The sequence below is a fragment of the Myotis brandtii genome, unplaced genomic scaffold (genome assembly GCF_000412655.1).
Source record: "Myotis brandtii unplaced genomic scaffold, ASM41265v1 scaffold374, whole genome shotgun sequence".
NCBI classification, from domain to species: Eukaryota; Metazoa; Chordata; class Mammalia; order Chiroptera; family Vespertilionidae; genus Myotis; species Myotis brandtii.
In genome coordinates, this window is record NW_005364372.1 from 740,105 (window position 1) to 767,839 (window position 27,735).

General features: G+C 41.2%; 1 protein-coding gene across 2 annotated transcripts in view; it reads left to right on the forward strand.

The window, feature by feature from the left end:
• IGF2BP3 (insulin-like growth factor 2 mRNA binding protein 3) overlaps window positions 1–27,735 on the forward strand; it is a 105,340-nt gene that overhangs the window by 24,973 nt on the left and 52,632 nt on the right. For both annotated transcript variants that reach the window (XM_005872278.2, XM_005872279.2), the window contains exon 3: window positions 13,657–13,705. In XM_005872278.2, the coding sequence (XP_005872340.1) occupies window positions 13,657–13,705 (49 nt within the window). The remainder of the gene's footprint in view (window positions 1–13,656; window positions 13,706–27,735) is intronic.

The window sequence follows — 27,735 nt, forward strand, 5'->3', positions numbered from 1 at the left end:
GCTAGGGAGACAAAGCATTATCTTACAATTTTGAAAGAGAAAAATGAACATTTTACAGTAATTTTATTCAAGTAAGAAAGCACATTTATGTGAGTGATGTGTGCATTAACATATTTTTAGCCATTGTCATAACTGGCAGTAACTTTAAATGCATAGCTGCACTGACTCTTCGGACTGTGTTAGGTGGTTTGCAGTTACTGGATGAATGGGAGCTGTTAAGATTCTGAAAGCTTCTCTTTATCTGCAGAATATTAAGATGTGTGTGCGGTTGGTTCTGGTTGATTGTTTTGATACTTTTTGTTTGGTGTCATAACTGTCATGGTTTTCAAAAAGATAGACTCTTACATGTACAGTATTTTTTCTGCTGGTATCACAGTGAAGATAGAATTCTGAAACTCGTTTTTGAGTTACCCACTTGATATATTTAAAGCCTTCCCAAGTTCAAAAATACCTAAAGTTCTAAACATAGGGGTAATTAAGTACTGTCTAACAGCTAAATCTATCGGGAAGGGATTTAGAATCCCAAACATTTGTCACTGATATCCTACTCTTAAATTTAAGATGCGTTCTAGTTTTAATCACCAATAGAGTGTGCTAAATGCAAGTGTATATTAACGCTGTAGGATCTCTTAGAAAAAAATGTTAAAACTTTGACTTTTTTTTTTTTTAAGCTAAAAATAAACCAAAAAACCTGATGAATGGATGGCTGGTAGTTAGGTGTGTGCTGAAGTCCTGGTGTGTTGCCCCCTGGTGGACAGTCTTTCCTGATAGCTTACGTTTTGCACTTGTTTCTACAAGTCAGTCTTTAGGCAATTAAAGTGCTTGGTCCGCGTTTAACACGTTCTTAAGTGTTTTGTAATGCATAAGCTTTTATTTCAACATTTTTACAAGGTGCTAAAGTCTAAAGCCCAGCCCTCTAAAATTTAATGCCCTGTACAGATTGTTAATGACAGGTTTAGTTTGTGATGGCTTTCCTAATAGCAAAGCTTTCAGAAGGGTTAGAGTACTTAAAGGGCGGGGAGGACCATTTAAAACTCTTGGTGTCTGTGTTACAGAGAAAGCCCGGGGGCAGGTAGATGTGCCCTGGGTATACTGGAGGGTGAGTACTGTGCAAAGGTCACTTGGTGCTCAGTGCCCACTCTCCTTTTGGCTCATGTTAAACTTTTTGACCAGTTACATCAGTACCTCAAGAATTTCTTCCTTTAAGAGACCTGTGTCCCCATGGGCTTGGAGATGTTAGTCACAGGTAACATGTTTTTGCATATAATCAGTGATTATAAGCATGATACTACATTCCAGCTTGCCATAATAGGCAACGGTTTAACATGCCACTTTTTAAATTGCACATCTAGTAACTGTAGAAGTATTTAGGACCCTTAAAAGGACTTCCTGGTAGAGGAGAACTTCTTGAAATATCATATGCATTGCACCTTTTATTGCCAGTTTGCACAGCTATTTGTCTTATTCATGTGTCATGTTAGCTGCTTGGTGAGGCGGGAGGTTTTGTTATCTCGAAATGGTCTGCTCTATGTTGATGTGACTCTTCTATAGCATGTGGATATAAATTAGATAACATCCAATGCTGTTTTTCTAGAGGGGGGTTTATGTAGTTATTATTATATTGGACAGTTTTCTTGGAGATCTGTGTTGTTGTTGGTTTTTTTGTTGTTGTTTCATAGAAGCCAAATAGTAGACACCTAAAATTATAGTAGTAGAAATAGCATGGAAATTGGAGTTAGAATTTGAATTTTGTTTTTCATTTACCTGCTTCTTGACCTCGATTAAAACAATTTCTTGATACTGTTTCCTTAATCTGTGAAGTGAGAGTATTAATACCTGCTTAGTTCAGTTGGTGTAAGGTAGAGTGAAAATGTATTTCAAATGCCTGGCATAGTCTTTTATCCATTAGGAGTCCCTGAATAAATGATATGTTATTTTATTTTATTGTTAATCCTCACCCGAGGTCATTTTTCCATTGATTTTTAAAATGTATATTTTTATTGACTTCAGAGAGGAAGGGAGAGACAGACATTTAAAATTTTATTGTCAAATTGTAGCCATGGCAGAAGAAATAACCCGGAAATGACTCACTTTCTCCTGCATGTTGCTGCCTTCAGTCGTTCTAGTTGGAGGATGCAACTTTTCATCGGCAGCATCTCTTATTGGTATCAGAATCGACATAAGTTCTGATTGGGTACAATTGTTGTCCCACTCTCACAAAGGATTCCTTTTAAATAAATAGCACAGATGTTCCATTAATATACATTGTTATAAAACAAAATGTTTGTGAATATCCTGTATTTGAAGTTACACTGTACTTAGCAGCAGAATGAATTTAAATGCACAGTCATCCGAGTATCCTCGGAGAACTGGTTCCAGGGCTTCCACTGTAAACGTAAATCATAATTCTTTTCTAAAACTCCCTTCCTCATGGTACAGAGTACTAATAACCCCAGGCTTTGATTTTGATGGAATTTATTATTTGTAAAGATGGTGACTTCCAGATTTCAGAGAGCAGGAAAAAAATGAGGAAATGTGAAAAGTACTGTCGGAGAGACAGAATAATAAATTCTTCTATAACCCTCACCTAGTTTCAAGAATCAACACCCGGCCCTGGCCAGTGTGGCTCAGTTGGTTGGAGTGTTGTCCCATGGACCGAAGGGTCGCATTAGATTTTTTAAAAAAAGATGTTTTTATTGATTTCAGAGAGGAAGGGAGAGGCAGAGAGGGATAGAAATATCATTGAGAGAGAGTCACTGATCGGCTGCCTCCTGCACACCCCACACTGGGGGTCGAGCTCACACTGCAGGCATGTGCCCTGACCAGAAATCTAACTGTGACCTCCTGGTTCATAGGTCGACACTCAACCACTGAGCCACACCGGCTGGGTTAGAATTTGAATTTGGTCAGGGCACATACCCAGGTTTCGGGTTTAATCCCCAGTCGGGGCATATACAGGAGGCAGCTGATTGATATTTTTCTCTCTGATGTTTCTCTCCCTCCCTCTCCTTCCTCTCTCTCTAAAATAAATAATTTTTAAAAAGTCACCATTGGTGACCAGCCTTATTGGATCTCTGTGCCCCAATGTCATTCCTCCCCGGATGAATTTTTGAAGCAAATTCAAGATAGCAAGCCTATTACACTTCTAAATTCTTTAGGATGCATCTCTAAAGGATAAGAAAAGCATAGATAATACTGTTATTACATAAAGAAAACATTGGCACTAATTCATTGATATAAAATATTCCAGTTTTTCCCAGTTGTCTAATTGAGTCCCCACCTCACCCCCAGTTTATTTTAATTAGGATTTAAACAGGTTTCATACATTATGATTGGTTGATAGGTCTTAGGGTTTTTGTTGTTGTTGTGTTTTTTTAAATGTCAGGTTTCCCATCCTTTTTCTTTGAAATTTATTTAAAAAAACTTAGGCGTGGCTCGGTGGTTGAGTGTCTGCCTATGAACCAGGAGGCCATGGTTTGATTCCCGGTCAAGGCACATGCCCGGGTTGCAGGTTTGGTCCCCAGTGGGGAGCGTGCAGGAGGCAGTCGATGGATGGTTCTCTCTCATCATTGTTGTTTCTCTCTCTCTCTCCCTCTCCCTTCGTCTCTGAGATCAATAAAAATATATTAAAAAACAAAACAAAAAACTTAGATGTTTGTGCTGAGAGTTTCCTAGATCTGCCTTTTGCTGATGTGGTGTCTTCTGGCATGTTCTATACCTCTGACAGCTAGGTTAGAGATTTGGTCATTTTCAGGTTTAATTTTTTTAGATTGACAAACATATCATAGGCAAGACATAGGAAATTTTTAATGTCTGAGAAAGGTTTTATTTGTTTAAAGAATAACACAGATTCAAATAGTTTATTAATGTGAAAGTTCAAGTTTGGGGGAAAATTGGTATAGATGAGGAGAAGCATGTTACTAAGTGAAACAGTTTCTAACCTATTCTTCCTTAAGCAGGATAAACATGCCTGGTTTTTCTTCTCTTACCTCACTAGAAGGTAAAATAGCTTCTTAAGCAGGAAGAATTTGCTGCTGTGAGACTGGGAAGGGAGCATTGCATTTATAGTAAGCATTCTGCTGGGAGCAGGCTTCTCTGAAAGGTCTAGTATGGCAATATCTTGGAGGAAAAGCAAGGGTGAGTTGCTTAGGCTGAGAGGAATGTCAGATATTTGGATCAAATTTGTCTTCCTTCATTATTGTGTGTGTGTGTGTGTGTGTGTGTGTTTGCTATATAAGAATTCTATGGTATGAAACAATTTTCATAATGATTCTCTTGTGAGCAGTAATAATTGTTGGCTTATTTTATTTGCTTGATTCTACAAAACGTATTAAAATTGGAAAAATAAGCCATATTGGTTGTCTAACTCTACTTCTTGGAAACAAGAAGTCATCTAAACTCTCTTCCTTCTTCATACTCTCGGGGTGGGATTATTGTAGTTTCTAAAGTTGATGAGAATGTGATATAACTTGATCAAGGACAAATTCAAGAATTTGCCTTGGAAAAGTACCACATCTAATTGACAGTAATGTGAAATGAAAAGTGTTAATGAAGAGATACCCTATATTCAAAATACAGCACTTTTAAAAGTTTCATCATCTTAAAATATCTCTTCTCACAGGTACAGTCACTTAGTGATGGTGAAATTTTGTTTCTTAATTATTCCTGAAATGTCCTTCACAAACAAATAAAATTTTATCAGTTAGTTTTACCCTTGAGTATCAAGTATACTAAGTTTTAGATCAGCTCTTCCAATTGAAAAATGTGAAATTGTATATACATGTAAAATTTTAACTTTTCTAGTAGCCACAGTAAGATGTCAAAAGTAACAGGTGACATGAGCTTTCATATTGTGTACAACCCAGTATGTCTAAAATGTTAATCTCTTCACATGTGATTAGTATTAAAAACTTGAAATTTTATATTCTCTGTTTTTGGTACTACGTTTTCAAAATCTGTTATGTACTTTACACTCATGGAACAATTCCATTTGACTGGATTAGCCTCATTTCAAGTACTCAGAAGCCTCATGTGGCTAGTAGCTACTCCATTGAACAAAGAAGTTTTAAGATACTTAGCTTTAAAAATCACTTGTTAAAAATATGATGAGTCTTGCTGGAAAAAAATGTAATGGTATATATAAAATTAGCTTAACTATGGAAAAATTTGGGAATGATTAATTTTCAGTGTGACTCAAACAAATTAGAGGTTTTGTATCTGAGTACTTTATTCCCTTGTGACCACCCTAAGTTTCAAGGAAGATATGTGTAAATGGCTGTATTGTGTGAATGGTACACTTTTGAAGGAGCTACACTTTGAATCACACAGGCAGTGAGCCTCTTACTTAAAAAGAACTCTTCCGTGATGTTCAACTCTGTGTGTGTCTGTGGTTGGTTGAAATACTGGGAGTAACTTTTTTGGTTAAAGGCACATTTTCAGATTAAGTCTCAGTCTGGAGACTACAGAAATCTTTGATTACTCAGGAATCAGGGATCAGTTTGTGCCCAATTGACTTCAACTATTATTTTTTGAGCAATGTTTTGTCATCTTAACCTTGCACATATTCTAAGTGCAAGAACCTTAACTGTAATCCTCCCTTGAAGGGACATTCATCTCCTAAGAGGAAGAGAGATGGCAGTGTGCACTTGCAAACGCTGGTAATAGGAGCGCACAGAGAAGAGCATTTGGTTCTTGGACGCTACCAACCCATATCCCTGGCTTCAGTCAAGTTTCTCTCCGTACAGTTAAGGTTGTCAGACTGTTGTAGATAGATGATGAAAAGGTGCACAGCTTTGAAAGATAAATACACCTCTGTTTTAGTTAAGGGGACTAAATAAAACATGGATGTTGTTCCCATGGAGACCTGGGAGCTGGGGGATGCCTACTTAGAACTGTAATGTTTAAGGAGACTTTTCTTCCTTAATTCCTTGTGTAACAATGTTGAGTTATTGCTCAGGTGCTATGAGCCAGGCAATTTCAGCACCTGAATATACAGCAGTGAATAAGATAGAAATAATTTTACCTTCAGGGAACTTTGCCTGTTGAATAGACTCACTGGTCACCGAATACTTGAGTTAGCTTAGTTTTCAGTATAGTTGCCTTTCTTCTTAGTATTAATATGCAACCTTGTCCATTTATTGTCAGTATTGAATCTTGGTATATAAATTATTGATTGATGTAAGCTGTGGGGTAATGTGAAGATTTTGTTTTAGGATTAGCATGCCCTTGACCTTTTGGGTTTAACGTGCAACCTGTTATTTTTCTGGAGTTACTTGACAAGGTTACATTATTGGTTGGATTACAAGTGGAATCAGTAAGACTGAATATAGTGAGTGAAGTGAAGAGGACAGACTCTGGAGCCAGAATGCCCAGATATAGATTCCGACCCTGCCACACATTAGCAGTGTGTACTTGGACAAGTTAAACTTCTGCTTTTGATTCCTGTCTATAAAATGCTGACTGCAAGGGTTAAATGAGATAATAGATATTGTCTTGGGTGGTTTGGGCTGCTATAACAAAATACCACGGACTGGGTGGCTTAAGCAGTAGGCATTTATTTCTCATAGTTCTAGAGCCTGGGAGGTCCAAGATCAAGGTGAAGACAGATTGGTTGGGTGCTTGGTGAGACTTGTGGACAGATGCATTCTGGGCTGTAGACACACGTGGCTTTTTCCTCTGGGTGCCAGTGAAGAGAGCCTGGTTTCTCTTCTTAAAAAGACAGTAATCCCATTATGGGGGCTCTACCCTCATGACCTCAACTAAGCCTACCTATTTCCCAAAGGCCCTGCATCTTAATACCATCATAGGGGGCAAGGGCTGCAACAGGACACATTTTTGGGGGGACACATAAAGCATTTCTTGTTTATATTCTTGTTTAAACTGTTGTCAAACTTTACAGTAGAAGAAAAGATGCAGCTACCAAAGACTTTTGGCAAAAAACTAGGAATCTAAAATGTGAATTGGAAATATCGTTATGAACACATGGTTTATTTCTCTTTCAAACATAATGTATATTTTCTAGCTCTGATCTCAGAGCAATGACCAACCCAACAACAGTGAGCACCTTAGTGACCAGATTGTGTCTCTTTGTATTATTTCTGATTTAAAAGGGACCATTGCGCCTGGCCTGTGTGGTTCTGTGGTTGAGCATCGACTCATGAATTAGGAGGTCACGGTTTGATTCCCTGTCAGGGCGTATGCCTGGTTGTGGGCTCAATCCCCAGTAGGGGGGCCTGCAGGAGGCAGCCGATCAATGATTCCCCCTCAGCATTGATGTTTCTATCCCTCTCTCCCTCTCCCTTCCTCTCTCTGAAATAAAAAAAAAAAAGGGAGGGGGACCAAGGCTGATTGCAGATGGGGGCAGGAAGTGTACAAGTTGAACCTGGATTTATCAAGTCAGAACAGAAAGCAATAGAGCTCCCAGAGCTTATTTGAGTCATGCCAAAAGATGCAGAAACCAACTTGAAGAGGCTTCCACTGACAAAGACAGGGCAGTTTGAGCTTCAGAAAGAATGAATGCAATGGATTGATACATACAGAATCTCTATGAATCCATGAATTTATAATCATTCTGAAAAAAATAAACATTTGGTCAGCTTTGCACAATGCCAGAGCACCAACTGAAAATTTTGACAATAATGATGTCTTTGAGCTCTTGAAAGAAGAGATTGAGATGAGGACTTGCATGAAGCTGATTTATTTTGGAGATGATTTCCAAGAGCAAAAGTGAGGAACAGGGAAAGTGAAAAGGGGAATGAGGAAAAGCCAATGAAGGGTACTTGACTGATTGGCCATAAGAAAATGGGTGGGGCCTTAGAGAAAAGTGCAGAATGCCTCCCTGCTGGTAGCCTGGGCATTTATCTATTGGCTCCCACCTCCCAGCCTGTAAATTGCAGGTTGTTTTAAGGGTTTCAACTCTCAGGTGCTTCTGGGCTGGCTGCTCACGAACTCTTCTGACACTTTGGAGAAGCCCTGAGGTAAAAAGGAAAGATGGATGCTTAGGGGGAAGGAGGCAGACAGCTTCAGTGTGTGCGGGTGAAATCAGAGGTGAGTGTGTGAGGGTGTGGGAGAGGGGGCACAAAACAGCTGCAGAGGTGGAGGAATCCAGTACTTATCGTGCCTTCACTGTACGTACTGTGCTCCCGGGTGTCCAAATATTTGATAAGGGAGGTTGTTCTTTATGGAAGAACTTCAGCCTAATCACAGAAGACACCACTTTTCAGCTTTGAATGGAATAATGTGTTTAGGCTAGTGATGGCGAACCTTTTGAGCTCGGCGTGTCAGCATTTTGAAAAACCCTAACTTAACTCTGGTGCCGTGTCACATATAGAAATTTTTTTATATTTGCAACCATAGTAAAACAAAGATTTATATTTTTGATATTTATTTTATATATTTAAATGCCATTTAACAAAGAAAAATCAACCAAAAAAATGAGTTCGCGTGTCACCTCTGACACGCGTGTCATAGGTTCGCCATCACTGGTTTAGGCAGTGATCATTAGGGATTGCAACATTTTAGGAAGGCAACCAGAGACAAATGGATCTCCCCATGATCTCCTCATGGAGTACGACACACCCCCTGTGACGTATTATTGACTCTCTTAACCAAACAGCAGCAGCAAAAAACAAATTGAGTCTTCAGATTTAATTACCGCTTGTGTGGGGCACAGAGGAACATATTAAACACCATCATGGGGGTTTAAATGAGCAAAATCCAGGCAGGACAAATGGTAGATTTGGGATTTTTTACCTCCAAGTAGGTGGTAAGAAAAAAAGGGAAATGTATAGATTGAGACTAGTGTCATAATCAACCAAGTATAATGTGTGGACCTTCCTTGGATACTGATTGAAGAAACAATTGTAAAAACAATTTTTTTTTTTTTTATAAATTGTGGCTGTTTGAACACTGACTAGATTTTTAGTGTGAAGTTTTGGTCATCTTTAAGGACTGATATTAGTATTTTGTCTACTTAGTGTTGTTTTAAGAGATACTAAATACTTAGAAATAAAAGGCATGAGAGCCCTAGCTGGTTTGGCTCAATGGATGGAGCATCGGCCTGCAGACTGAGGGGGTCCCAGGTTAGATTCCGGCCAAGGGCACATGCCTGGGTTGTGGGCTCGATCCCCAGTGTGGGGCGTGCAGGAGGCAGCCAATCAATGATTCTCTCTCATCATTGATGTTTCTGTCTCTCTCTCCCTTTCCCTTCCTCTCTAAAATCAATAAAATGTATTTTTTAAAAAAGGCATGAGAACGACAAGTTGGGGGTGATGGTTACATTCTGGGAGGCAGTAGCATGGGTAACTTCAGCTGTCTTACTCTATTTGGTGAGGTGGGTTCAAAGATGTTTTATGCTTTGTGATATAAGAAATATACAACATAGTAAACAATTATGATAGAGGATGCAGTGGATAAAATCCAGAATGAATAATTGTACAGGATTTATGACCTGGACCACCAAATAAATGGCATGAGAGCAGTGAAGGGAAACTCTTGTATCAAATAGACCTAAAGAACAGAAAGAAAAAAAAAAAAGTAGACCTAAAGAGACATCAGCTCTACACGTGTGCCTCTTGGCGGGATCTTGACATGAACAAACCAACTGTAAAAAGATAGTTATAGGCAGTTTGAAGTAAACAGAATGGGTATCTGGTATCAAGGAATTTTCATTACTTTTGAGGAGCAACAATGGTGTTGTAGTGAAGTTTAAACCCAAAAGGTCCTTGTTTTTTATAGCTGTTTACTGGTGTACTTCAGCATGGCCGTGGGACTTGCTGGTACAGGTGTAAGCATACTAACGAAGATCCGGTGACCATACTTGATCATGGAAGTTGGTATGGGCATAGGGTGGTCGGTTTGATTAGCTTGTCGAGTGTGGTGTCACTGTGAAAATTGCTCTGAAGTTAACTTAAACCAGTTCACTGATGACTACAGCTCTTGAAGACGCCCTTTGGAGCCTACATGAGCTTTTCTGTTGGCTCGTTATCCTGTAATTTAAATTGCTTTTAATAAATAACTAGTATTGAATTTTCATGGTAACTAATATTTCAAGCCCACATGTTAAACAAACTTTACCTACTTTTCTCTCTGGGGGAAAACCCTTAAATTCTATATGGTTAACTTATAAATAGATTGTGTTGGGGTTCTTTTTTAAAATAACACAGTAATTAAATACCTTTTTATGATTTTTGCTCTCAGACTTAAGTGTGGTAGTTCTCGCCCCCCTTGTAATTTTTAATTTTAATTTTTTAAAATTGATTTTAGAGCAAGAGGCAGGGAGGAAGAGAGAGTGAGAGAGAAGGAGATAGAGATAGAGAGAGAGAGAGAGAGATAGAGAGAGAGAGAGAAAGAAACACCGATGTTAGAGAGAAACATAGATCTGTTGCCTCCTGCACGCACCTTGACTAAGGATTGGGCATGTGCCCCGACCTGGAATCGACCTGGCAAGCCAAGCCCTCAGTGCCCTGAGGTCGCTCACCCAACCAAGTCACACTGGCCAGGGCACTCCCCTTATATTTTTAAGGAAATCATTGGAAATGTTAGTTGTTTCTGGATGGCGGATCTGTGAGTCCTGTTTTCTTTTCCTTCTGTATATTATAACACAATTTAATATAATTACTGAGTGAGTGCCTCCCAGGTGCCAAGCACTGCTCTAGGCTCTGAATACAGCCCAACACCCTGCTCTTACGGAGTGTGTGTGCTATTTCTACTACGTTGGTGTGTAGAACTTAATTTTGATGATAGTTAAATTGAACTTCAGTGCTTTGGTCACCATAGAATAGAAACAAATGCCAATATCAATTCTACCAACTCTTAAGTATTTGGAATCAAACCTAGATAAAACAACTCTAAAAGCTCACATGGGAAGCAGATGATAATGTTTTTAAAATATATATATTTGTATTGATTTCAGAGAAAAAGGGAGAATGAGAGAGGAATAGAAACATTAATGCTGAGAGAGAATCATTGATAGGCTGCCTCCTGCATGCCCCCCACCCCCACCCACTGGGGATCAAGCCTGAAACCTGGGTACGTGCCCTGATTGGGAATCGAACTGGTGACCTCCAGGTGCACGGGTTGATGCTGGATGTACATTTTGAAGATTGCATTGGGAAACATGGTTAATGATATACACAACGTAGTATTCTATATAAAGGTTTATTGGGAGTCCTGTGAAGTGAATACTTGTTCTTATAATATGAATAATTACCTGCTAGTTGACCAGAACTCTGTATGTACATTTACATGTGTACTTTTGGAAAAAAGTTTTGGTAGTATATACCAGAAGAATGAGTCCAATGGTAATAAATGCTTAGTTTCTCAAGATTGTGCTGCTAATTCTTACTGGGTCAGATGTTTGATTAAACAGATTAGTATTTGCATATCTGTAGTAATTCTTCCTTCCTTGGTTACCCAGGGTAAATATTTATACAATGTGAGTAACTTTTCTGCTAACTAAAGCAATATATAGCAGTTTTGAAATCTGTGTATTAAGGCTTTTGTAGAAAATATAAAACCTTATACAAAAACAAAGCTATAGTACACATCCTGCAGCTTTTACTATGATTAGCAGATGAGTTTTTTAAAAAAAAGGCAAATCTCACACTAGCATGTCATATGTAAATTGAGATTGGGTGGTGGTTAAAATCTTTTTTTCTCTTCTTAAATTGACACTCTCACTATCTCTTTGGTATATTGCTCCTGGTGACTGCACTTTGTTTTATTGTCTCAAAAATAATGTAAGAATGCGTCTTACTATCCACTTTATGATTACAAACAGAATATACAGTGGGGCCTTGACTTACGAGTTTAATTTGTTCCGTGACGGAGCTCGTAACTCAAATTACTTGTATGTCAAATCAATTTTCACCATTACAATGAATTGAAATGCCATTAATCCATTCAGGACACCCAAAAAACGAAGTTTTGTAAAATAACTGCAAGCACAAATGCGAGCACAACACTGATGCTTCAACTAAGAGCTAACTGCTTAAAGTGAACGAGTGAGACACGTGATGCTGGGCTGATGTTGTGGCGTTCGCTGCGCCAACTAGCGGTGGGGTATCTGAAGCTGGCTCGTAACCCGAATTTTAGCTCGCAACTCAAAGCAAAAAATCGGCCGAGAGACGGCTCGTATCTCGAAAAACTCGTTAGTCGGGACACTCGTAAGTCAAGGCCCCACTGTACATATTCTTTAGGGTTTCCTAAGGGATAGGCGGTACCTCTGGCAGCATTTGTTCTCATGCTTTGGGGGAAGTAGAAGGGACAAAAGACTAGGCTATGACTCTTGTCTAATCTGGTGTTTTACTGTGGTACTTCAAAATAAGTGGATTATTTGACCTGGAAAGGAAAACTAAGATGTTTCTAATTCTAGAAGTTAAGTAATTTATTTCACGTGAGATGTCAAACCTAACTGCTAGTCTATTTTTTTTTAAATATATTTTTATTGATTTCTGAGAGGAAGGAGAGGGAGAGAGACATAGATGAGAGAGAATCACTGATTGGCTGCCTCTTGCACGACTCCCTATCCCCATCCCCATCCCCATCAAGCCCGCTACCGACGGATGTGCCCTGAACCTCCTGGTTCATAGGTCCATGCTCAACCACGGAGCTACGCCGGCTGGGTTTTTTTTTTTTTTTTTTAAATAAAAATAGCTATGATTGGTGTCTGGCATCTGTGCTAAAATCTCATATGATTATTGTCCCTCTCCTCCTCTTCCTCTCTCTGACAGTGTTGAAAAAAGAATGTGGGTTTGTGTGTAATAGATATTATTATACGTAGTATACTATATATGCATGTTTACATATGTGGGCATTGAACTAAGGTGGGGTTTGTTTGTTTTTTAATGTTTTTCTACCATGGACTCCTTTGGTAGCCTGAAATGTATGGACCTCTTAGGATGTTTTTAAATGCATAAAATAAAATACATAGGATTATGAGGAAATAGATTACTTTGAAATACAGTTAGCAAAATGTTAAAACTCATAGTAACATGTGCTCCTTAACATAAGTAACAAGTTCTAGCAACACATCTAAATTTCACAGTAATGAGTGTAGATGATATTTAAAGATCTGCAACAACTTACTGTAATATATAAAGAACGGATTTATGTTGATGTCAAATTACAAGCAGTGTACTTCTACTGTGGTTTAATGCTATCATTTATGATTGAAAAGAGGCGCTAAATTTCAGGGGATAGTGAAAATAAATATATAGCCACCCTCCACCGCTCATCCATGTTCCCCGAATTCTGTCTTTTAATTGCACCCCTTGGCTGCAATCTCACATTAAGAACATTCTGCTCTAAGGCTTTGCGACCTGCAATGCTTAATTTGAGGCTGAAGGGTTTAAACTTAGAATATAGTCGTCAGATGAAATGTGTTTCAAACATTGTCTCTGCCAGTTTTAGAGGCTTTAAAAATGAGCCCTAACAATCTAATGCGCTGGATCTCCAAATGGTCTCGGTGTGCCCCCCGTGACCAACTTTGTCTCCTTTTTCCTTCTTGGGCTGCATTTTCTTACTATATATGGGTTTTTAGTTAATAAAGAATTAATAATTTAAGTCATTTTTAAACACCCATGTTGGCTATTAATGTCTTTTGCTTTTATATGTGTTCTTCTTTTTAAAAAAAAAATTTTTTTAATTCTTCTGCAGGATTCGGAAACTTCAGATACGAAATATCCCGCCTCACTTACAGTGGGAGGTAAGAATTTCTATATTTAAAATTAAGATTTCAATATCTAAGCCCGTTGTTGGTTTTTCCAAAGGTTTTTCTCCTTCCCCCACCTCTTGTGCTAGAACACACAGTTTTTCTCTCTTACGGTTTGTGTCTTGTTGTGTGGGCTTTTCTTCTGTATCTTTTAAAAATTGCTCTTTGAGATACTTATAAAAAAGTTGAAATAGCGTCTTGGGTAATCCCCTTCATTCAGTCTCATCCCAACGGAATCTTTTTATTTGAGGTCTTTCTGATGAGTTTGCCAATTGTACGTATTTAAATATGAAGTTCCCTCCTTGGCAAATTTGTTTTAAAAGAAAAATACCTGCTACTGAGGCTTTACTTTAAAATGTTACTCTGCTTTCTTTTGCTCAGATGGTGGCACTGTAGTGGCCGGGCATAACACAAACTAAATATTTAGCACAATTGATTTGTCTGTGTCAGCAATTTTCAAAGCATAAGAATGATGTTATGGTGAGAATTTGAAATACCAGTGGTTGAAGAGATAAAAGAAAATATCTGTTGACTCTTCCAGATGATGGAACCTGAAAGTTCTTAAAACCTAACTTGGAGAGGCAGTGTAAGGGAAGTTGCTTAGCTCTTGTGTATTTTTAATATAAAAATCAAGAGTAAACTAGCTTTGTAAGTTTCATGTTTGTCTTCTAAAATGACAGTTGATGAGTCACTAAACTAGAACCTTCATCAAAATGCAAAGTATGGTTAAAAGGTTTCTTTGGTGGTGAGTTGAGGGAAGTTGGTCAGAAGTCTGATTTTCCAGGGTCCCGATTGGTAACAACTCATTTATGCTCAGAATATTTTATACAGCATTTATACCCAGAACAATATTATTCATTGAGTTTAATCTTTATAGGAGGAGTTAGTTCTTTGGTATATGCATGAGTGTTTTTCAAGTTATATAATGCATAAAAAGTATACTTTTGTAGATGGAAACAGTATAAATAAGGTTAAGCTCAATGCATTTTCCTGTTTTAGATGAACACTTATTTGAGGAATTGAATAGCTTGGAGGATGTGTCCCCAAATCAAGTGTTGTGGTTTGATTGCTTTGTTTCAATATGATCCATGTTAAATATGATTTTTCTGCTTGTGTATTGTAGCTTTCAATGAAATAGTCAAATTGTTGCAGCCAATTTTAAGCAAGTGAATTATTAGTATAGTAGTATATCGGATACAGGCAAGTGGCAATTTCGTTTTAATTCTTTCATAGTATCTGTTCAAATTTAGATTGCAGTAGCTTCTCAAGCATTTAGTTTATTGTACTTTTGGTGGTTTTTCAAGCTTGTAGTTTACTAAATTCTTATTTTGGATAAAATTTAACCTCATTCATGAGACTAAATCTTTATTTGCCATATTTAACTTTTTAATATTTTTTATTTATTGATTTTGAGAGAGAAACACACACATATTGATTTGTTGTTCCACTTATTTATGCATTCATTGGTTGATTCTTGTATATGTCCTGACTTGGGATTGAACCCACAACCTTGGCCTGTTGAGATGACGCTGAGCTACCTGGTCAGGGCTGCCATATCTGACTTTTATATTTTATTTTACTTTCATCCATAGTTCTTTAAGGCAGCGGTCGCCAACCGGTGGCCCGTGGACCACTGGTGGTCCGTGAGGACTGAAAGGTTGGCGACCGCTGCTTTAGGTATGGTCAAGTTGGTGACATTTCCATTTTCAGATGGGCAAATAAGGGCACACAAATAACTGAGTAAGAACACATACTGAATGGTAAAAAGTTTGGAACTAGACTTTGAAACTCTTGACTTTTACCTCTTTAAAATTTTTAAGTGATTGTTTGAAATATTGATCAACAACAAAATTTACTGAGGGGTTGCCCTGGCTGGCACCACTCAATGGTTAAAGCATAGGCATGTGCAGGGATCTAGATTGTAGGTTCAATCCCAGTCCCGGTGTGTAGGCGGGTGTTTGGTAGGCAACCAATCCATGTGTTTTTATCACATCAATGTTTCTCTCTCTCTCCCCCCTGCCCCCCGCCTTCCTTCCACTCTCTCTCTAAAAAAAAAAAAAAAAATCTATGGAAAAAAATATCCTAGGGTAAGGATTAACCAAAAAAAAAAAAAAATTAATGTAGGATAAGGTGGTGTGAGGTTTCCTTTCCTTGAAGATGCGAATGAACACCATCTGTTATTTCCTTTTTGAGACGAGTCACTTTGTATGACTTTTACCTGTACACACTGAGGGTGCTGGCTGTTTCGTGCCAAGGCCTTATTTTCGACAGTGGTGGTTTTGCACTAATAGGTCCAGACTCCTTAATATTAGAGAATAGACTTCGAATCCACTGATTACTCTTAGAATCGCTGAAAGCAGAAAGACTATACATTATGTGCCTCCTGATTTGATGCAATAGGAACTACATAGACTCAGGTGTAATCCTCTAAAAAATAGAGGTTTGACTGGATTCACTTTCATCCTGACCGGGAATCGAACCGTGACCTCCTGGTTCTTAGGTTATCGCTCAACCACTGAGCCACATCGGGCTGGAAAGGACTTCTTTGAGGGAGCTTTTCCCTAATCTTACTATCTGAGTCCTGCTCTCTCATCCAAATAATCAAAATTCCTAGTAAGCACTCACAAATGTTGAAAGGGGCACCCTCTCTGAGAGACATGTGAGCGCCGTTAGTTACGTACATGAAGTGTCAGAGTGAAGGGCCAGCCAGCTCTCATGGTGGGGTCAGGCGGTCAAGGTCGGATGGTGTCTCTGGAGCGGTGACTGCGTGTCAAACAGTCCGAGCCGCGGAGCCCGTCATCGCATTGGGAGGCTCTGCAAGCTGGCAGGGCCCGGATGTGCTCATGCCTGGAGCCTCTACATTCTCTGAGGCAAAGATTTGACTGTGTGGTCTGACAAACGCTTATGAGGAGTACAAACTTCAGACTCACAATCCTGGTGGAAAGTTGAGAGTGTGTGTTGGCTTTACCTCGAGGCCTGGAGAGCCAGTTTCTCTGGAGAGGGGAGCTGGGAAGATGAGTGTCTTGGGAGGAGACTCCCGGAGGTTTCTGCATGTCGGACAGTTTCAGCCACGTGTGTGGTCTGGGGTGACTGACTACAGGAACGGAAGCTGCCTTCTGGGTTAAGCACAGGGGAGGAGGGGGGCGTAGGGGCGTTGGTTCTTCAGAACGAAAGCATCCTCCAGTTGCATCCAGGCTTCTGACATTCATGAGTTGGTCTCTGGTTCTTTTTTGTTGTTGTTATTAATCCTCACCCAAGGATATTTTCCCATTGATTTTTAGAGATAGTGGAAGAGACGGGGAGAGACTGAGAGAGAGAAGCATCTGTGTGAGAGAGACACATTGATAGGTTGCCTCCCACATCCATCCTGACCAGGGCTAGAGATTGAACCTGTAACCCAGGTACATCCCCTTGACTGGAATAGAACCTGGGACTTTAATCCAGGCGCCGGCGCTCTATCCACTGAGCCAACCCAGCTAGGGTGGTCTCTGGTTCTTGACGTGGAAGGCGAGTAACTAGTATACTAAAAATAAAACACCAAGGCTACAAGTTGGGAATTGCAGCATAAAATAGTGGTTTTTGTTTTTTGTTTTTCTCAGAGCAGAGTTACCTTAATGATTTCTTTTAAAGGTTTTTCTTGGTGCTTTTATGTGAGCTTGAAGCAGTTTTTGGAAGTAACTAGATCTTAAGGAAATCTTAAAAGGCTCTTCTTTTGTAAGGCCGAAGGATTGCCCTAACAGAACACTTCATTTAGGGGTTCGCCTGGTAGTTTGAGCCCTGCTCCTAGTAACCAGTTTGGCTTTCTAGGGTGTAGGGAATGTTCGAAAACCCTTGCCTTCCTTCATGATGACAGGAAGGTTATTCCTTTGTCGCTTGCTGGTGGGGAGGGTCACGTTAATGGTGAGAGGTGGTAGGGAGGAGCCCCAGAACCTCCCTGTCAGTTACATTCAGGTCTGGCATGTCCCGTCTTTGGAAGAAGGGCTAAAGCTTTAGAAAGATGCCCACATTTCAGAACATACTAAAGAGGCATTCAAATAAATAAGGTGGAAACCTCAGAAAATGGCTATTTTCTTGTGAGATGAGGCAAGTACTTATAATGGAGAAACGATATGATCTACATTACACTTAGAAGAAAGCTTAATGAGGGTAAGTTGTAGAGGTCAGAAATTTCCCAAAGATTAACAACAGCTTCTTAAAGCTGGTACATCTCAGTGAAGCCTATTATTTTCTTTCCATATGTGCTCTGAATATAGTAAGAGAGATCAATTATCAGGGAGCTCCCTGGCAGCACCAGGAAGTAGAAATAGCAGCATCATTAAGAGAGGCTTTGGCAGAAGGGAAACCAAGTGAGTTTTTATTTAGAAAGAAAGAAGGAAGGAAGCAAGAAGGTAGGATGCCATGCGATCTAGTCTGGGGGAAGACAAACAATAACAGAGTTAGTATAGAAGAGTCAAGGATTACCCTCCTAGTAACACGGGGTGAATGAACGTGTGCTGAGAATGAGAAGACTGTCTTGAACTTTAGGGAGAGGCGCAATGACTTCCAGTTCAAGAGATGTAGGCAAGGGCTGTGGAATCTGTTAGGTGAAGTCTTTCGTGGATGTCGACGTCTGTAAGGGAAGGAGCTGTCACATTTTCGTCTTCCCCATGCCGGTTCCTGTTGGACACTCTGGTCAGATGCTGTTTGGCCCAGGATGAGTATGTGAATTACTGCTGAACAGAAGTTGGGTGAGACCAGAGTGGTTGAGTATAAATGACAATGTAAAGCTAACAATACGAGGCACTTTAACTCGGCCCCACAGAAAAAGACATCGGTAGGGACAGCGGGATTGACATTAACCATGACCTGAACAAGAAGTCACCAGAGGCATTGATGTTGAATATTAGAAATAACCCATTTAAAGGTTGCCTTCTGCAATAGGACATCTTGGAGCTGGAAATAAAAGCAGTGGCTGATAAGTAGGGTGTTTTGGGTGGATGCTTTTCAAACTTTTTTCTTCAAAGGAGACGGTATGGCTGAAGCCTGGTGTGTGGAGATAGATAAAGGCAGAGCTATTCAAAGGTAGGATAGCATCTGGCCTAGTGGTTCCCTGTCTGGCTCCCAGGAATCCTCTGGGGAGGTGTTTCGGGACTCTGAAAATCACTGTGACATCAATGAATTTGAGCAAACAGTTGTTAGAGGTAGTTGATCTTGACCACATAATTTTGAAGGAATGTAACAGGCAATTTAAGGAGATAATTGGTGCAGATAGGTGACTCTGTCTTCACCAGGGCCTGACTGAGCACTGGCCCATAAATTGCTGACATTTAGTAAGCACTTATGTGGTAGGTGCTGGATTAACCCATTTTATCTTTACAACAGTCCCATGTCCCCACTTTACAGATGAGGCAACTGAGGTACAGAAAGGTGAAATAACTTGTCCAGGGTCACGCAGCTGGAAAGTGGTACAGTTTCTGTTCTTACTCAGATTACTCAAACGGAAAACTCTTCGTGGCCCCCCCCCCCCCACCAAAGGCAGTTCTTATTTCTTATTTCTTGTAATTATCATTTATTTGCTTTCAACATGCCATTGAAAGTTTGACAGTGAACCCAATAGAAACTGGATCCTTCCCAGGTCTGGAGGAACTGTGTGGTTATGAGTGATGAATGGACGTGGACAGATTATTTGGGGAAGTTTTTGGTAAACTCTCCCTTTTAGAGAACTATGGTCAATAGAGTTCTTTATGTATCATTGCTCTGGGATGGGTGAGACTTTGCCTCATTAGCAATGACCTGCTGAAAGGTGTGGGGGAACACCAGCGTTTCCCTCTGGCCTGCATCTGAGTGGTAGGCAAGGCAAGTGTTCTGCTCCCGAGCTGCCACCTCCCCGTGTTCACCGCGCTCTGGCACTGAGATGCCTGGACTCCCGTCCTATACTCCATAGTTCTTTTGAGATGGTCATTTCATGGTCTTCACGCCCTTTATTAGTAAACCTATTATAAAAATCTAAAGCTTAAACAAAATGGGCTAATATAATGACAGTTTCAACCATTGTTAATATGTGGTCAGGCAGTCTTGTTTATAACTACCCTCTTTACCCTTTGCCAGATGATTTTGAGGCAAACCCTAGACATATTACTTATTTAGTAAATACTTCAGTGTGTGTGTCTAAAAGATAACATCTCTGTATCAGTTTGCTTGGGCTACTATAACAAAATACCACAAAGTGGGTGGCTTAAATGACGAACTTTATTTAAAAAATTAATTTGAGAGAGAGAGAAACATTGATGTGAGAGAGACGCATTGATTGGTTGCCTCTCACCTGAGCCCTGACTGGGTTTGAGGATTGAACCTGCAACCCAGGTATGTGGTCTTGACTGAGAATCGGACCCGAGACCCTTTGGTGTGCAGGCGGACACTCAAACCACTGAGCACACCAGCCAGGGCCATTGGTTGATTCTTGCATGTGCCTCGACCAGGGATGGAACTGCAACTGTGGCGTATCAGGATGACCCTCTAACCAACTGAACCACCGACCAGGGCCAACAGGAACTTTTTATCTCACAGTCCTGGAGGCTTGAAGTCTGATAACAAGGTGTTGATGCATGTGGTTCCTTCTGAGGGCCGTGAGGGAGGATCTATTCAAGGTCACTCTCTTCTGATAGTGCTTGGCATGTGGCAGTGTTACTCCAATCTTCATGTGGCATTCTGTATGTGCATTCTAAATGTCTCCTTTTTATTAGGACACCAGTTATATTGGGTTAGGGGCCATTAGAATGAACTCATTAAAAAACACACACACACACACATACATAGTAGAGGCCTGGTGCATGAAATTCGTGCACGGGGGGGGGGGGCCCCTAAGCCCGCCCTCCAATCTGGGACCCTTTGGGGGAATGTCCGACTGCCTCTTGCAATCTGGGACCGCTGGCTCCTAACCGCTTGCCTGCCTGCCTGCCTGATCAACCCTAACCCCCTCTGCCTCACCCTGCACCTGGGATCCAGGCTTCCCTCCCTATGACTGGTTGCAGGCACCCAGGACCTGGGCCAGCCGCAGCTGCAGCGGACCGTGGGTGAGTGGCTTCGCCTGGGCCGCAGCCACAGGCACCCGGGACCACGGGGAGGGTGGCTTGTCCCTCCCCTGGGCTGCAGGCACAGCCGCTGGCACCTGGGACCACGGGGCATGCAGCTTGTCCCTCTCCCGGGCCGCAGGCACAGGCACAGTCGCTGGCGCCCAGGACCTCGGGGCGTGCGGCTTGTCCCTCTCTTGGGCCACAGCCTGGCTGGTCCCCATTCCTCTCTCCTCAGTATTGAGTGTCTGAGCCGTTACAGCGTGATAACGATTTGCATATTACCTCTTTATTATATAGGAGGATTGATTTCAGATAGGAAGGGAGGGGAAGAGAGAGAGATAGAAACATCAGTGATAAGAGTCATTGATCCGCTGCCTCCTGCACGCCCCACATTGAGGATCGAGCCTACAACCTGGGCATGTGTCCTGACCTGGAATCAAACCGGCGAACTTTCGGTGCACAGGACGTTGCTCAACCAACTGAACCACACCAGCCAGGGCCAGGCAGAGCTTTGTACATGATACCTGTGCTGTACTGCTTAGGAATAAGTGTGATTCCATAACGGAGATTTATAGGAAAGGAAGTTTACTATTTGGGGGTGGGAAATAAGGTAACAGTTATCCAAACTTTATTGCTCCATGGCCAAACAGCCAAATAAGTAACTTAAAAAGTCTATTTAAAAACTGTAATCTTTTTCTGCATGGGAATGACAGATCTTTATGTTCTAAACTCATAGGAGCCCTCAGAACTCTTGCTGTTTTATGTGCCAAGGGGTACCCTAAGTCTGAAGTAAGACTTTTGTTGAACATTGATCTGTATCATATTTTACTTACAACACTTCTGACACCAGATATCTTTTTTTGTGTTATTTTATTTTTTAATTTTATTTTTCAATTACAGTTTACATTCAATATTATTTGAATTAGTTTCAGGTGTATAGTATAGCAGTTAGACAATCATGTACTTTATAAAGTGGTCCCCCCAATATTACAAGTCCCCATCTGGCCCTGTACATAGTTATTATAATATTATTGACTATATTCCCTATGCTGTACTTTACATCCCCGGGACTGTTTTGTGACTAATAATTTGTAGTTCTTAATCCTTTCAGCTTTTCCATCCAACACCCCCCCGCCCCCCAATATCTTTGGTGGTGTTTTTTTTTACCACTTCAACTCTTCAACATCAGCTGTGTGTCCTACAGTTCAACTCAGTTCTGACACTATTGGATTTAGTGTCAGACTCCCTAGGTTAAGAGTTCCATCTCACAAAACTGCCCCCCCCCCCCGGCCCAGATGCCTGGTGCAATGGGATGTCTAGTCTACTCACATTTCTACCTGGCTGATTACAAATTTGGAGAGCCCAATAATTCCTCCCTCCGCCTGTTGATAATTCACTAGACTGGTTCACAGCAGTAAGGAAAATGCTTTGCTTTACTTACTATTCCCAACTTATTATAAAGGATACGACTCCGGCACAGCCAAATGGAAGAGGTGCATAGGATAAGGCATGGGGAAGGGCGCCCAGAGCTTGCCTGCCCTCTCCAGGCACGCATGCGATTCAGCTCTAGAGACGTGAAGGCAATGCTCAAGAGAGATCATTTCATGTTTATGTGGATAAAAACCTTCACCTGTTGCTCGTTTCCTACTGCTTCCTACCTCTGACATTAATGAACCAACTTTTCAGGGTTGACGAGGCGAAGGGAGAAGTCCCAGGCAGGGTGTTAGAACAGTACACTGTTTGGGAATGGCAGGGCACTCTTAATTCTGTTTCTAATTTTAGGATCAGCAACCAGAGAGCAGGGTTGCCTCAGCACTCAGAACATTTCCCCCTTTGTGTTTTTGCATCGCTAAATGGCCTACTTTGTCTTACCCAAAACATAACCTTACTATTTAGAGTTTTTTCCCACGTGGGGACGAGAAAGGCTGTAATTTTCTGTGGTTTTTCCTAGATGTATGTGTAGTACACATACACTGACGTAGTGCACATACACTGGGTTCCTCAATTATCAATTGGTTCTTGTCTGGGAGACAAAAGGAAGTGTTCAGCGAGCATTGGTTGAACTGAGAATCAATGTGATGCTTTTCAGAACACGGCCAAGCCCAGATAGAGATCTCTGTGTTCATCTTGCAGGATTCCTTCTTGCTCTAGTGTTTTGTGTCTCCCCTCCTCCATGTACGTCAAAAGGATTGAAATTGTTTAATTAGCGTAGTCGGGTTGATGGTAACGAATTGCTTTTTCAGACCTTTTCCCCCCACCCCCAAGCAAGGTCTATATTTGATTGCCCATTTTCCCGTGTTTTTGTGCTTACTGTCGCATTCCTAGCTCTCATTTCCCTTTTTACTTTACTACCGTGCCTTTAAGTTTTAGATCAACTTCAACAGCAGACATGTGGGGAACCCTGAGCATGAGAAAGACAGTCATTAAATTTTTCCAGCCAACCCTAGATGTAGGAAGGAAATAGTGCTGTCCCCACTTCGGGGCAATCTGACCTAAAGCCCCCTTTCTTAGCCACCACAGTATGTAACTGTATGTCGTTCTGTCGTCTCTTATCCAAAAATAAGAATGACCTCCAGTATACCCTGCGAGTCTCTTGCTGAACATCAAGCTCATCGATGTGTTTTATTTAGATACTAGAGGACCGGTGCACGACATTTGTGCACTGTGGGGGGGGGGGGGGGGTGTCCCTCAGCCCAGTCTGCCCACTCTCACATACTGGGAGCCATCAGGGGATGTCCTACTGACGAATTAGGCCTGCTCCCTGCTCCCCTTGGGGAGCAGGCCTAAGCCACAGTCTGGCCTCCCTTTGTGGGAGGCAACCAGGCTGATCAGGGGAAGGCACCAGCCCCCTGTGGGAGCACACTGACCACCAGGGGGCAGCTCCTATATGTTGAGCATCTGCCCCCTGGTGGTCAGTGCACGTCATAGCAACCGGTCATTCTTCCTCGTTTGGTCAATTTGCGTATTACCCTTTTATTATATAGGATACTGTAATTTTTCTCTATGTTTGACCAATAATGAACACTTTGATATTTAAATAGACTTGCCTTTTTCAACCCTCAGACCTGCACCTCTTTTAAACAAATATTTTCTAATGTTTCAATTATAATCCTGAAGTGAAACTCACAGAAAATATAGCCCACTTACATATATAATTTAAAATTCAGTATAATGTCCTAGTAATACCAGAAGGGAGAAATAAAAGGAAATATTTCAAAACATAAATACTTGGGCATGACCAGAGCTTAAGGCACGATGAAGTAATTAAGTGCTTGTACCATGTGTAGAATAACCCTCAGTGAACCAGTATTGATGCTCATACACAGGTGTGACATACGGGTGCCTCAGAGTTGTGTTGTCCTGTGGGGATAAGGAGACTGAAATACAGGTGTATTCTTTAAAAAGGCTTTGATTCATTGATTTGAGAGAGAGGGAGAGAGAGAAACATTGGTTTGTTGTTCCACTTATTCATGCGTTTATTGGTTGCTTCTTTTATGTGCCGTAACTGGGGATCGAACCTGTAACCTTGGTGTGTTAGGGCGACACTAACCAACTGAACTGCCCCGCGAGGGCTACAATCGTATCTTGATTTTACATGATAGTTGCAGTTTTGGAAGATAGAATATGTCTTCCAAATTGAACAATTAAATTAAAACCGAACAATAAACACGTGGTTAGGTTATAGGCTCAGATAAAGGGGCTTTATGTGGATGTGAATGTCAAGGGCTTTCGAGAACTGTGCAGGACATGGGGCATCTCTTAATCGTGTGAGACTGTCCCGTACACTTCAGGATGCGACTCACCTGGCCTCTGCCTACCAGGTATCAGGGAAGCCCCTTCTCCACCCAAACGAGCCGCGGAGTTCTGCCACCACTCCCTGAGCGGTGACGTTTTCTCCATTGAGAATTACTTCTCTAAGTCGTCCCTTCCCCAGCTAGGTGGGAAGACCCGATTTTTTAAGACTTCCAATCAATCACTGACTTTGTATGAAATACAGAAATTATTAGAAAAATAAAATTGTAAAGTCAGTTAAAAAGTCAAGCCCTGATTTTTATGATTGGATTTAGTGGCTATAAAACTCCTGTCAGTCTGCCATAAAAAGTTCTAAATGCTTCATCTCCACTGTGAACTACCTTGTCACTGTGTGGCCTCCTCATCTCGCCCTTCCTTTCTCGAGTCACCCAGAGTGAAGGTATGTTTCTGGAAAAGTCTTTCTCGGGAGATTTCACTCCTATTCTCCCTAGCCAAACGCTCAAATGTTTTATCCCCTCCTTTGTTGTTCATAAATATTCCTTTTTATAAAACGTATTGTTAGTGATGGGAGTGAACCTAACTGCCCTCACTATTAGGGATGCTTTTGTATTCCGTGAGAGAAATTTGCAATGTAGTTTAAGAGGAGTAACTCAGATTGTTTTTTTTATTTTTTAAATATATTTTATTGATTTTTTACAGAGAGGAAAGGAGGGGGATAGAGAGTCAGAAACATCGATGAGAGAGAAACATCGATTAGCTGCCTCCTGCACACCCCCTACTGGGGAAGTGAGCCAAATGGTCAGGGCTCAGATTGTTTTTTATTTCTCTTTATCGTTATATACTTAAAATACACTGCCCTTTCTCCATGCAAAGCCACAGGGAAGCAGTGGCTTTTGTAACCTTACTTTCAGAAGACTTCCAGCGATGTTTTACATACTGTGAGACTCTTAGTGATTGAAGAGAATTCTTTACATAAGGCAGGAAATGTCCTGGATCATAAGATGTTTCCAGCAGTTCATGTTGGTGATGCTGATGGTGGAACACCTTCAACAGGGGACCTGCAGTTGCTTCTTCTGTGACCTGTGGGGAAACCTGGGTACTGTATTATTGGGCAGGCCACGCCCAAGACGCCGGCCTCATTAGGATGGATTAATGCTAAGCCTGATTTATACCCATCATTACCTCCATGTTCTCCTTTCTCAGCAAATCTGATGTCCATCAGCCCAGAGCATGCTCTGTGCACTTCCAATATTCCAGGATTGTTGAACCCTGCTTGAAATTTCCCAGCTGAACAAACATTTCTGATTTCATATAATCTTCATCATTTTCCCCCCCATAAAAGACATGACCTAATCGTGTTAGTTTCTTGCTTAACTAAACACGGGCAAGTCTTTCATCAGACACAGCTTTGTTTCTGTATGCTGGGATTTTATCCCGACTTACTGTTTAATTAATGTTTGTGTAATAAGAGGACCTTGCTCAGATGCTTTCCTCTGCTACTAGAGACAGAGCTTCCTTGTATATAATAGAGCTTTCGTTACCTTCTATGACTGGGTCCAGGTTGTCTGTTAAAGAGGTTATGGGTCACCTCTACTTTAAAGTGTATTTTAGGGTTTTAACTTTACTACTGATTTCATACTCATTTTTAAATCCTTCATTTCCCCTGGCTTTAATTTTCTCCTATGGATATTCAGAAAACTTCGTGTCAGTTATCTTTGGTGAGTTGCTTCATCCTTTTGGGAAGTAGTTATTTTTTAGTCGGGTAGGCTTTTCTGTGGCTAAAAGACCTTGGTGTGTCAACTAGATCCCTGGTTCCCTACCTTTAGACCCTCAATAACCAATTAGTTTTTAAAATCAAACAACCCAGCCCTAACCAGTTTGGCTCAGTGGATAGAGCATCGGCCTGCGGACTGAAGGGTCCCAGGTTCGATTCCGGTCAAGGGGCATATACCTTGGTCGCGGGCACATCCCCAGTAGGGGGTGTGCAGGAGGCAGCTGATCGATGCTTCTCTCTCATCGATGTTTCTCACTCTCTATCCCTCTCCCCTCCTTTCTGTAAAAAATCAATTAAAAATATTTTTAAAAAAATCAAACAACCCCTATATCTATCCAAATAATTATGGTGTACACATGGGTAAGATTCATTGTTCAGCTTACCAAAATTCACGGAACCATGTATGGGTTTGTGTGCCCTGTGATAACACTGGCCCCTGAAGGACCCAGCCCATTGAGCAAGGATCAGTGGTGGGAAACGTGTGGTACTTGAGGGCCATGCCCCCTTCCTTCCACAGCAGGAGGGACTCTCCCAGAGAGAGCTTTTCCCACTGAGCCTGGATTACACCTTGGAATCCTTCTTAAACACGTTCTGGATAGTCACAACCAATCGTTTGCAGCTGGAATGCAAGAAGATCATTATTTGTCTCCTTAGGCTGGATGATCTATTAAAAGCCTATCCATTTGACTTCCATACATCTCTACTGCTCCCTTGAGAGTGTCTGCAACCTCATTCACATCTACAAATCCTCCCAGTATGTGAAGAGAGCACATTGAGGGGTTCATTGTTTATCCAGATCCCTCACTTGTGCCTTGTCTGAGGTACTCCCGGACCCCTCACAGCTGTTTCCCTCGGGGGCCTGGTTTCTGTGTCTGAGAGGAGGACACGACTGACTGTAACGTTCTGTACGCATCTGCACTGTGCTTACCGCAGTGTGGTGCTGGGAGCCGGTCCATCCTTGCTGTTTCAAGGGACCTGGCATATATGGCATACTGTTCTTAATATGTTTGCTCACCTTCTTGGCGCTATGTGTTTTAACCAAGGTCACCTCTCCGAGAAAGGTTGTTTCCCCAGGTAGGGATTTTTCCCTGAAGTTAGGGAGGGGATAAAACCCCTTAACTAAGTGCCAGGCGGGTAGTTAATCACTTTAACTACAAACAATCACACTTAAGCTACATAATCTTTACTCCCTGGAATGGAGATAAGAAACGCCCTAACCTTTGGAATAGAGATTGATAGGATTGGAATCAACTGGTATAAATACAGATGTAACAAGACAACAACACACAGAACCTAGAGACAGAACCTAGCAAGAGAACATGGCAAAAGATCCTGGACAGAACCTGGCTACAGAACTTGGCTGGAGAACCTGGAGAACCTGGCTGTAGAACCTAGACAGAACCTGGCAGGAGAACCTGGATAGAACCTGGCTGGAGAACCTGGCT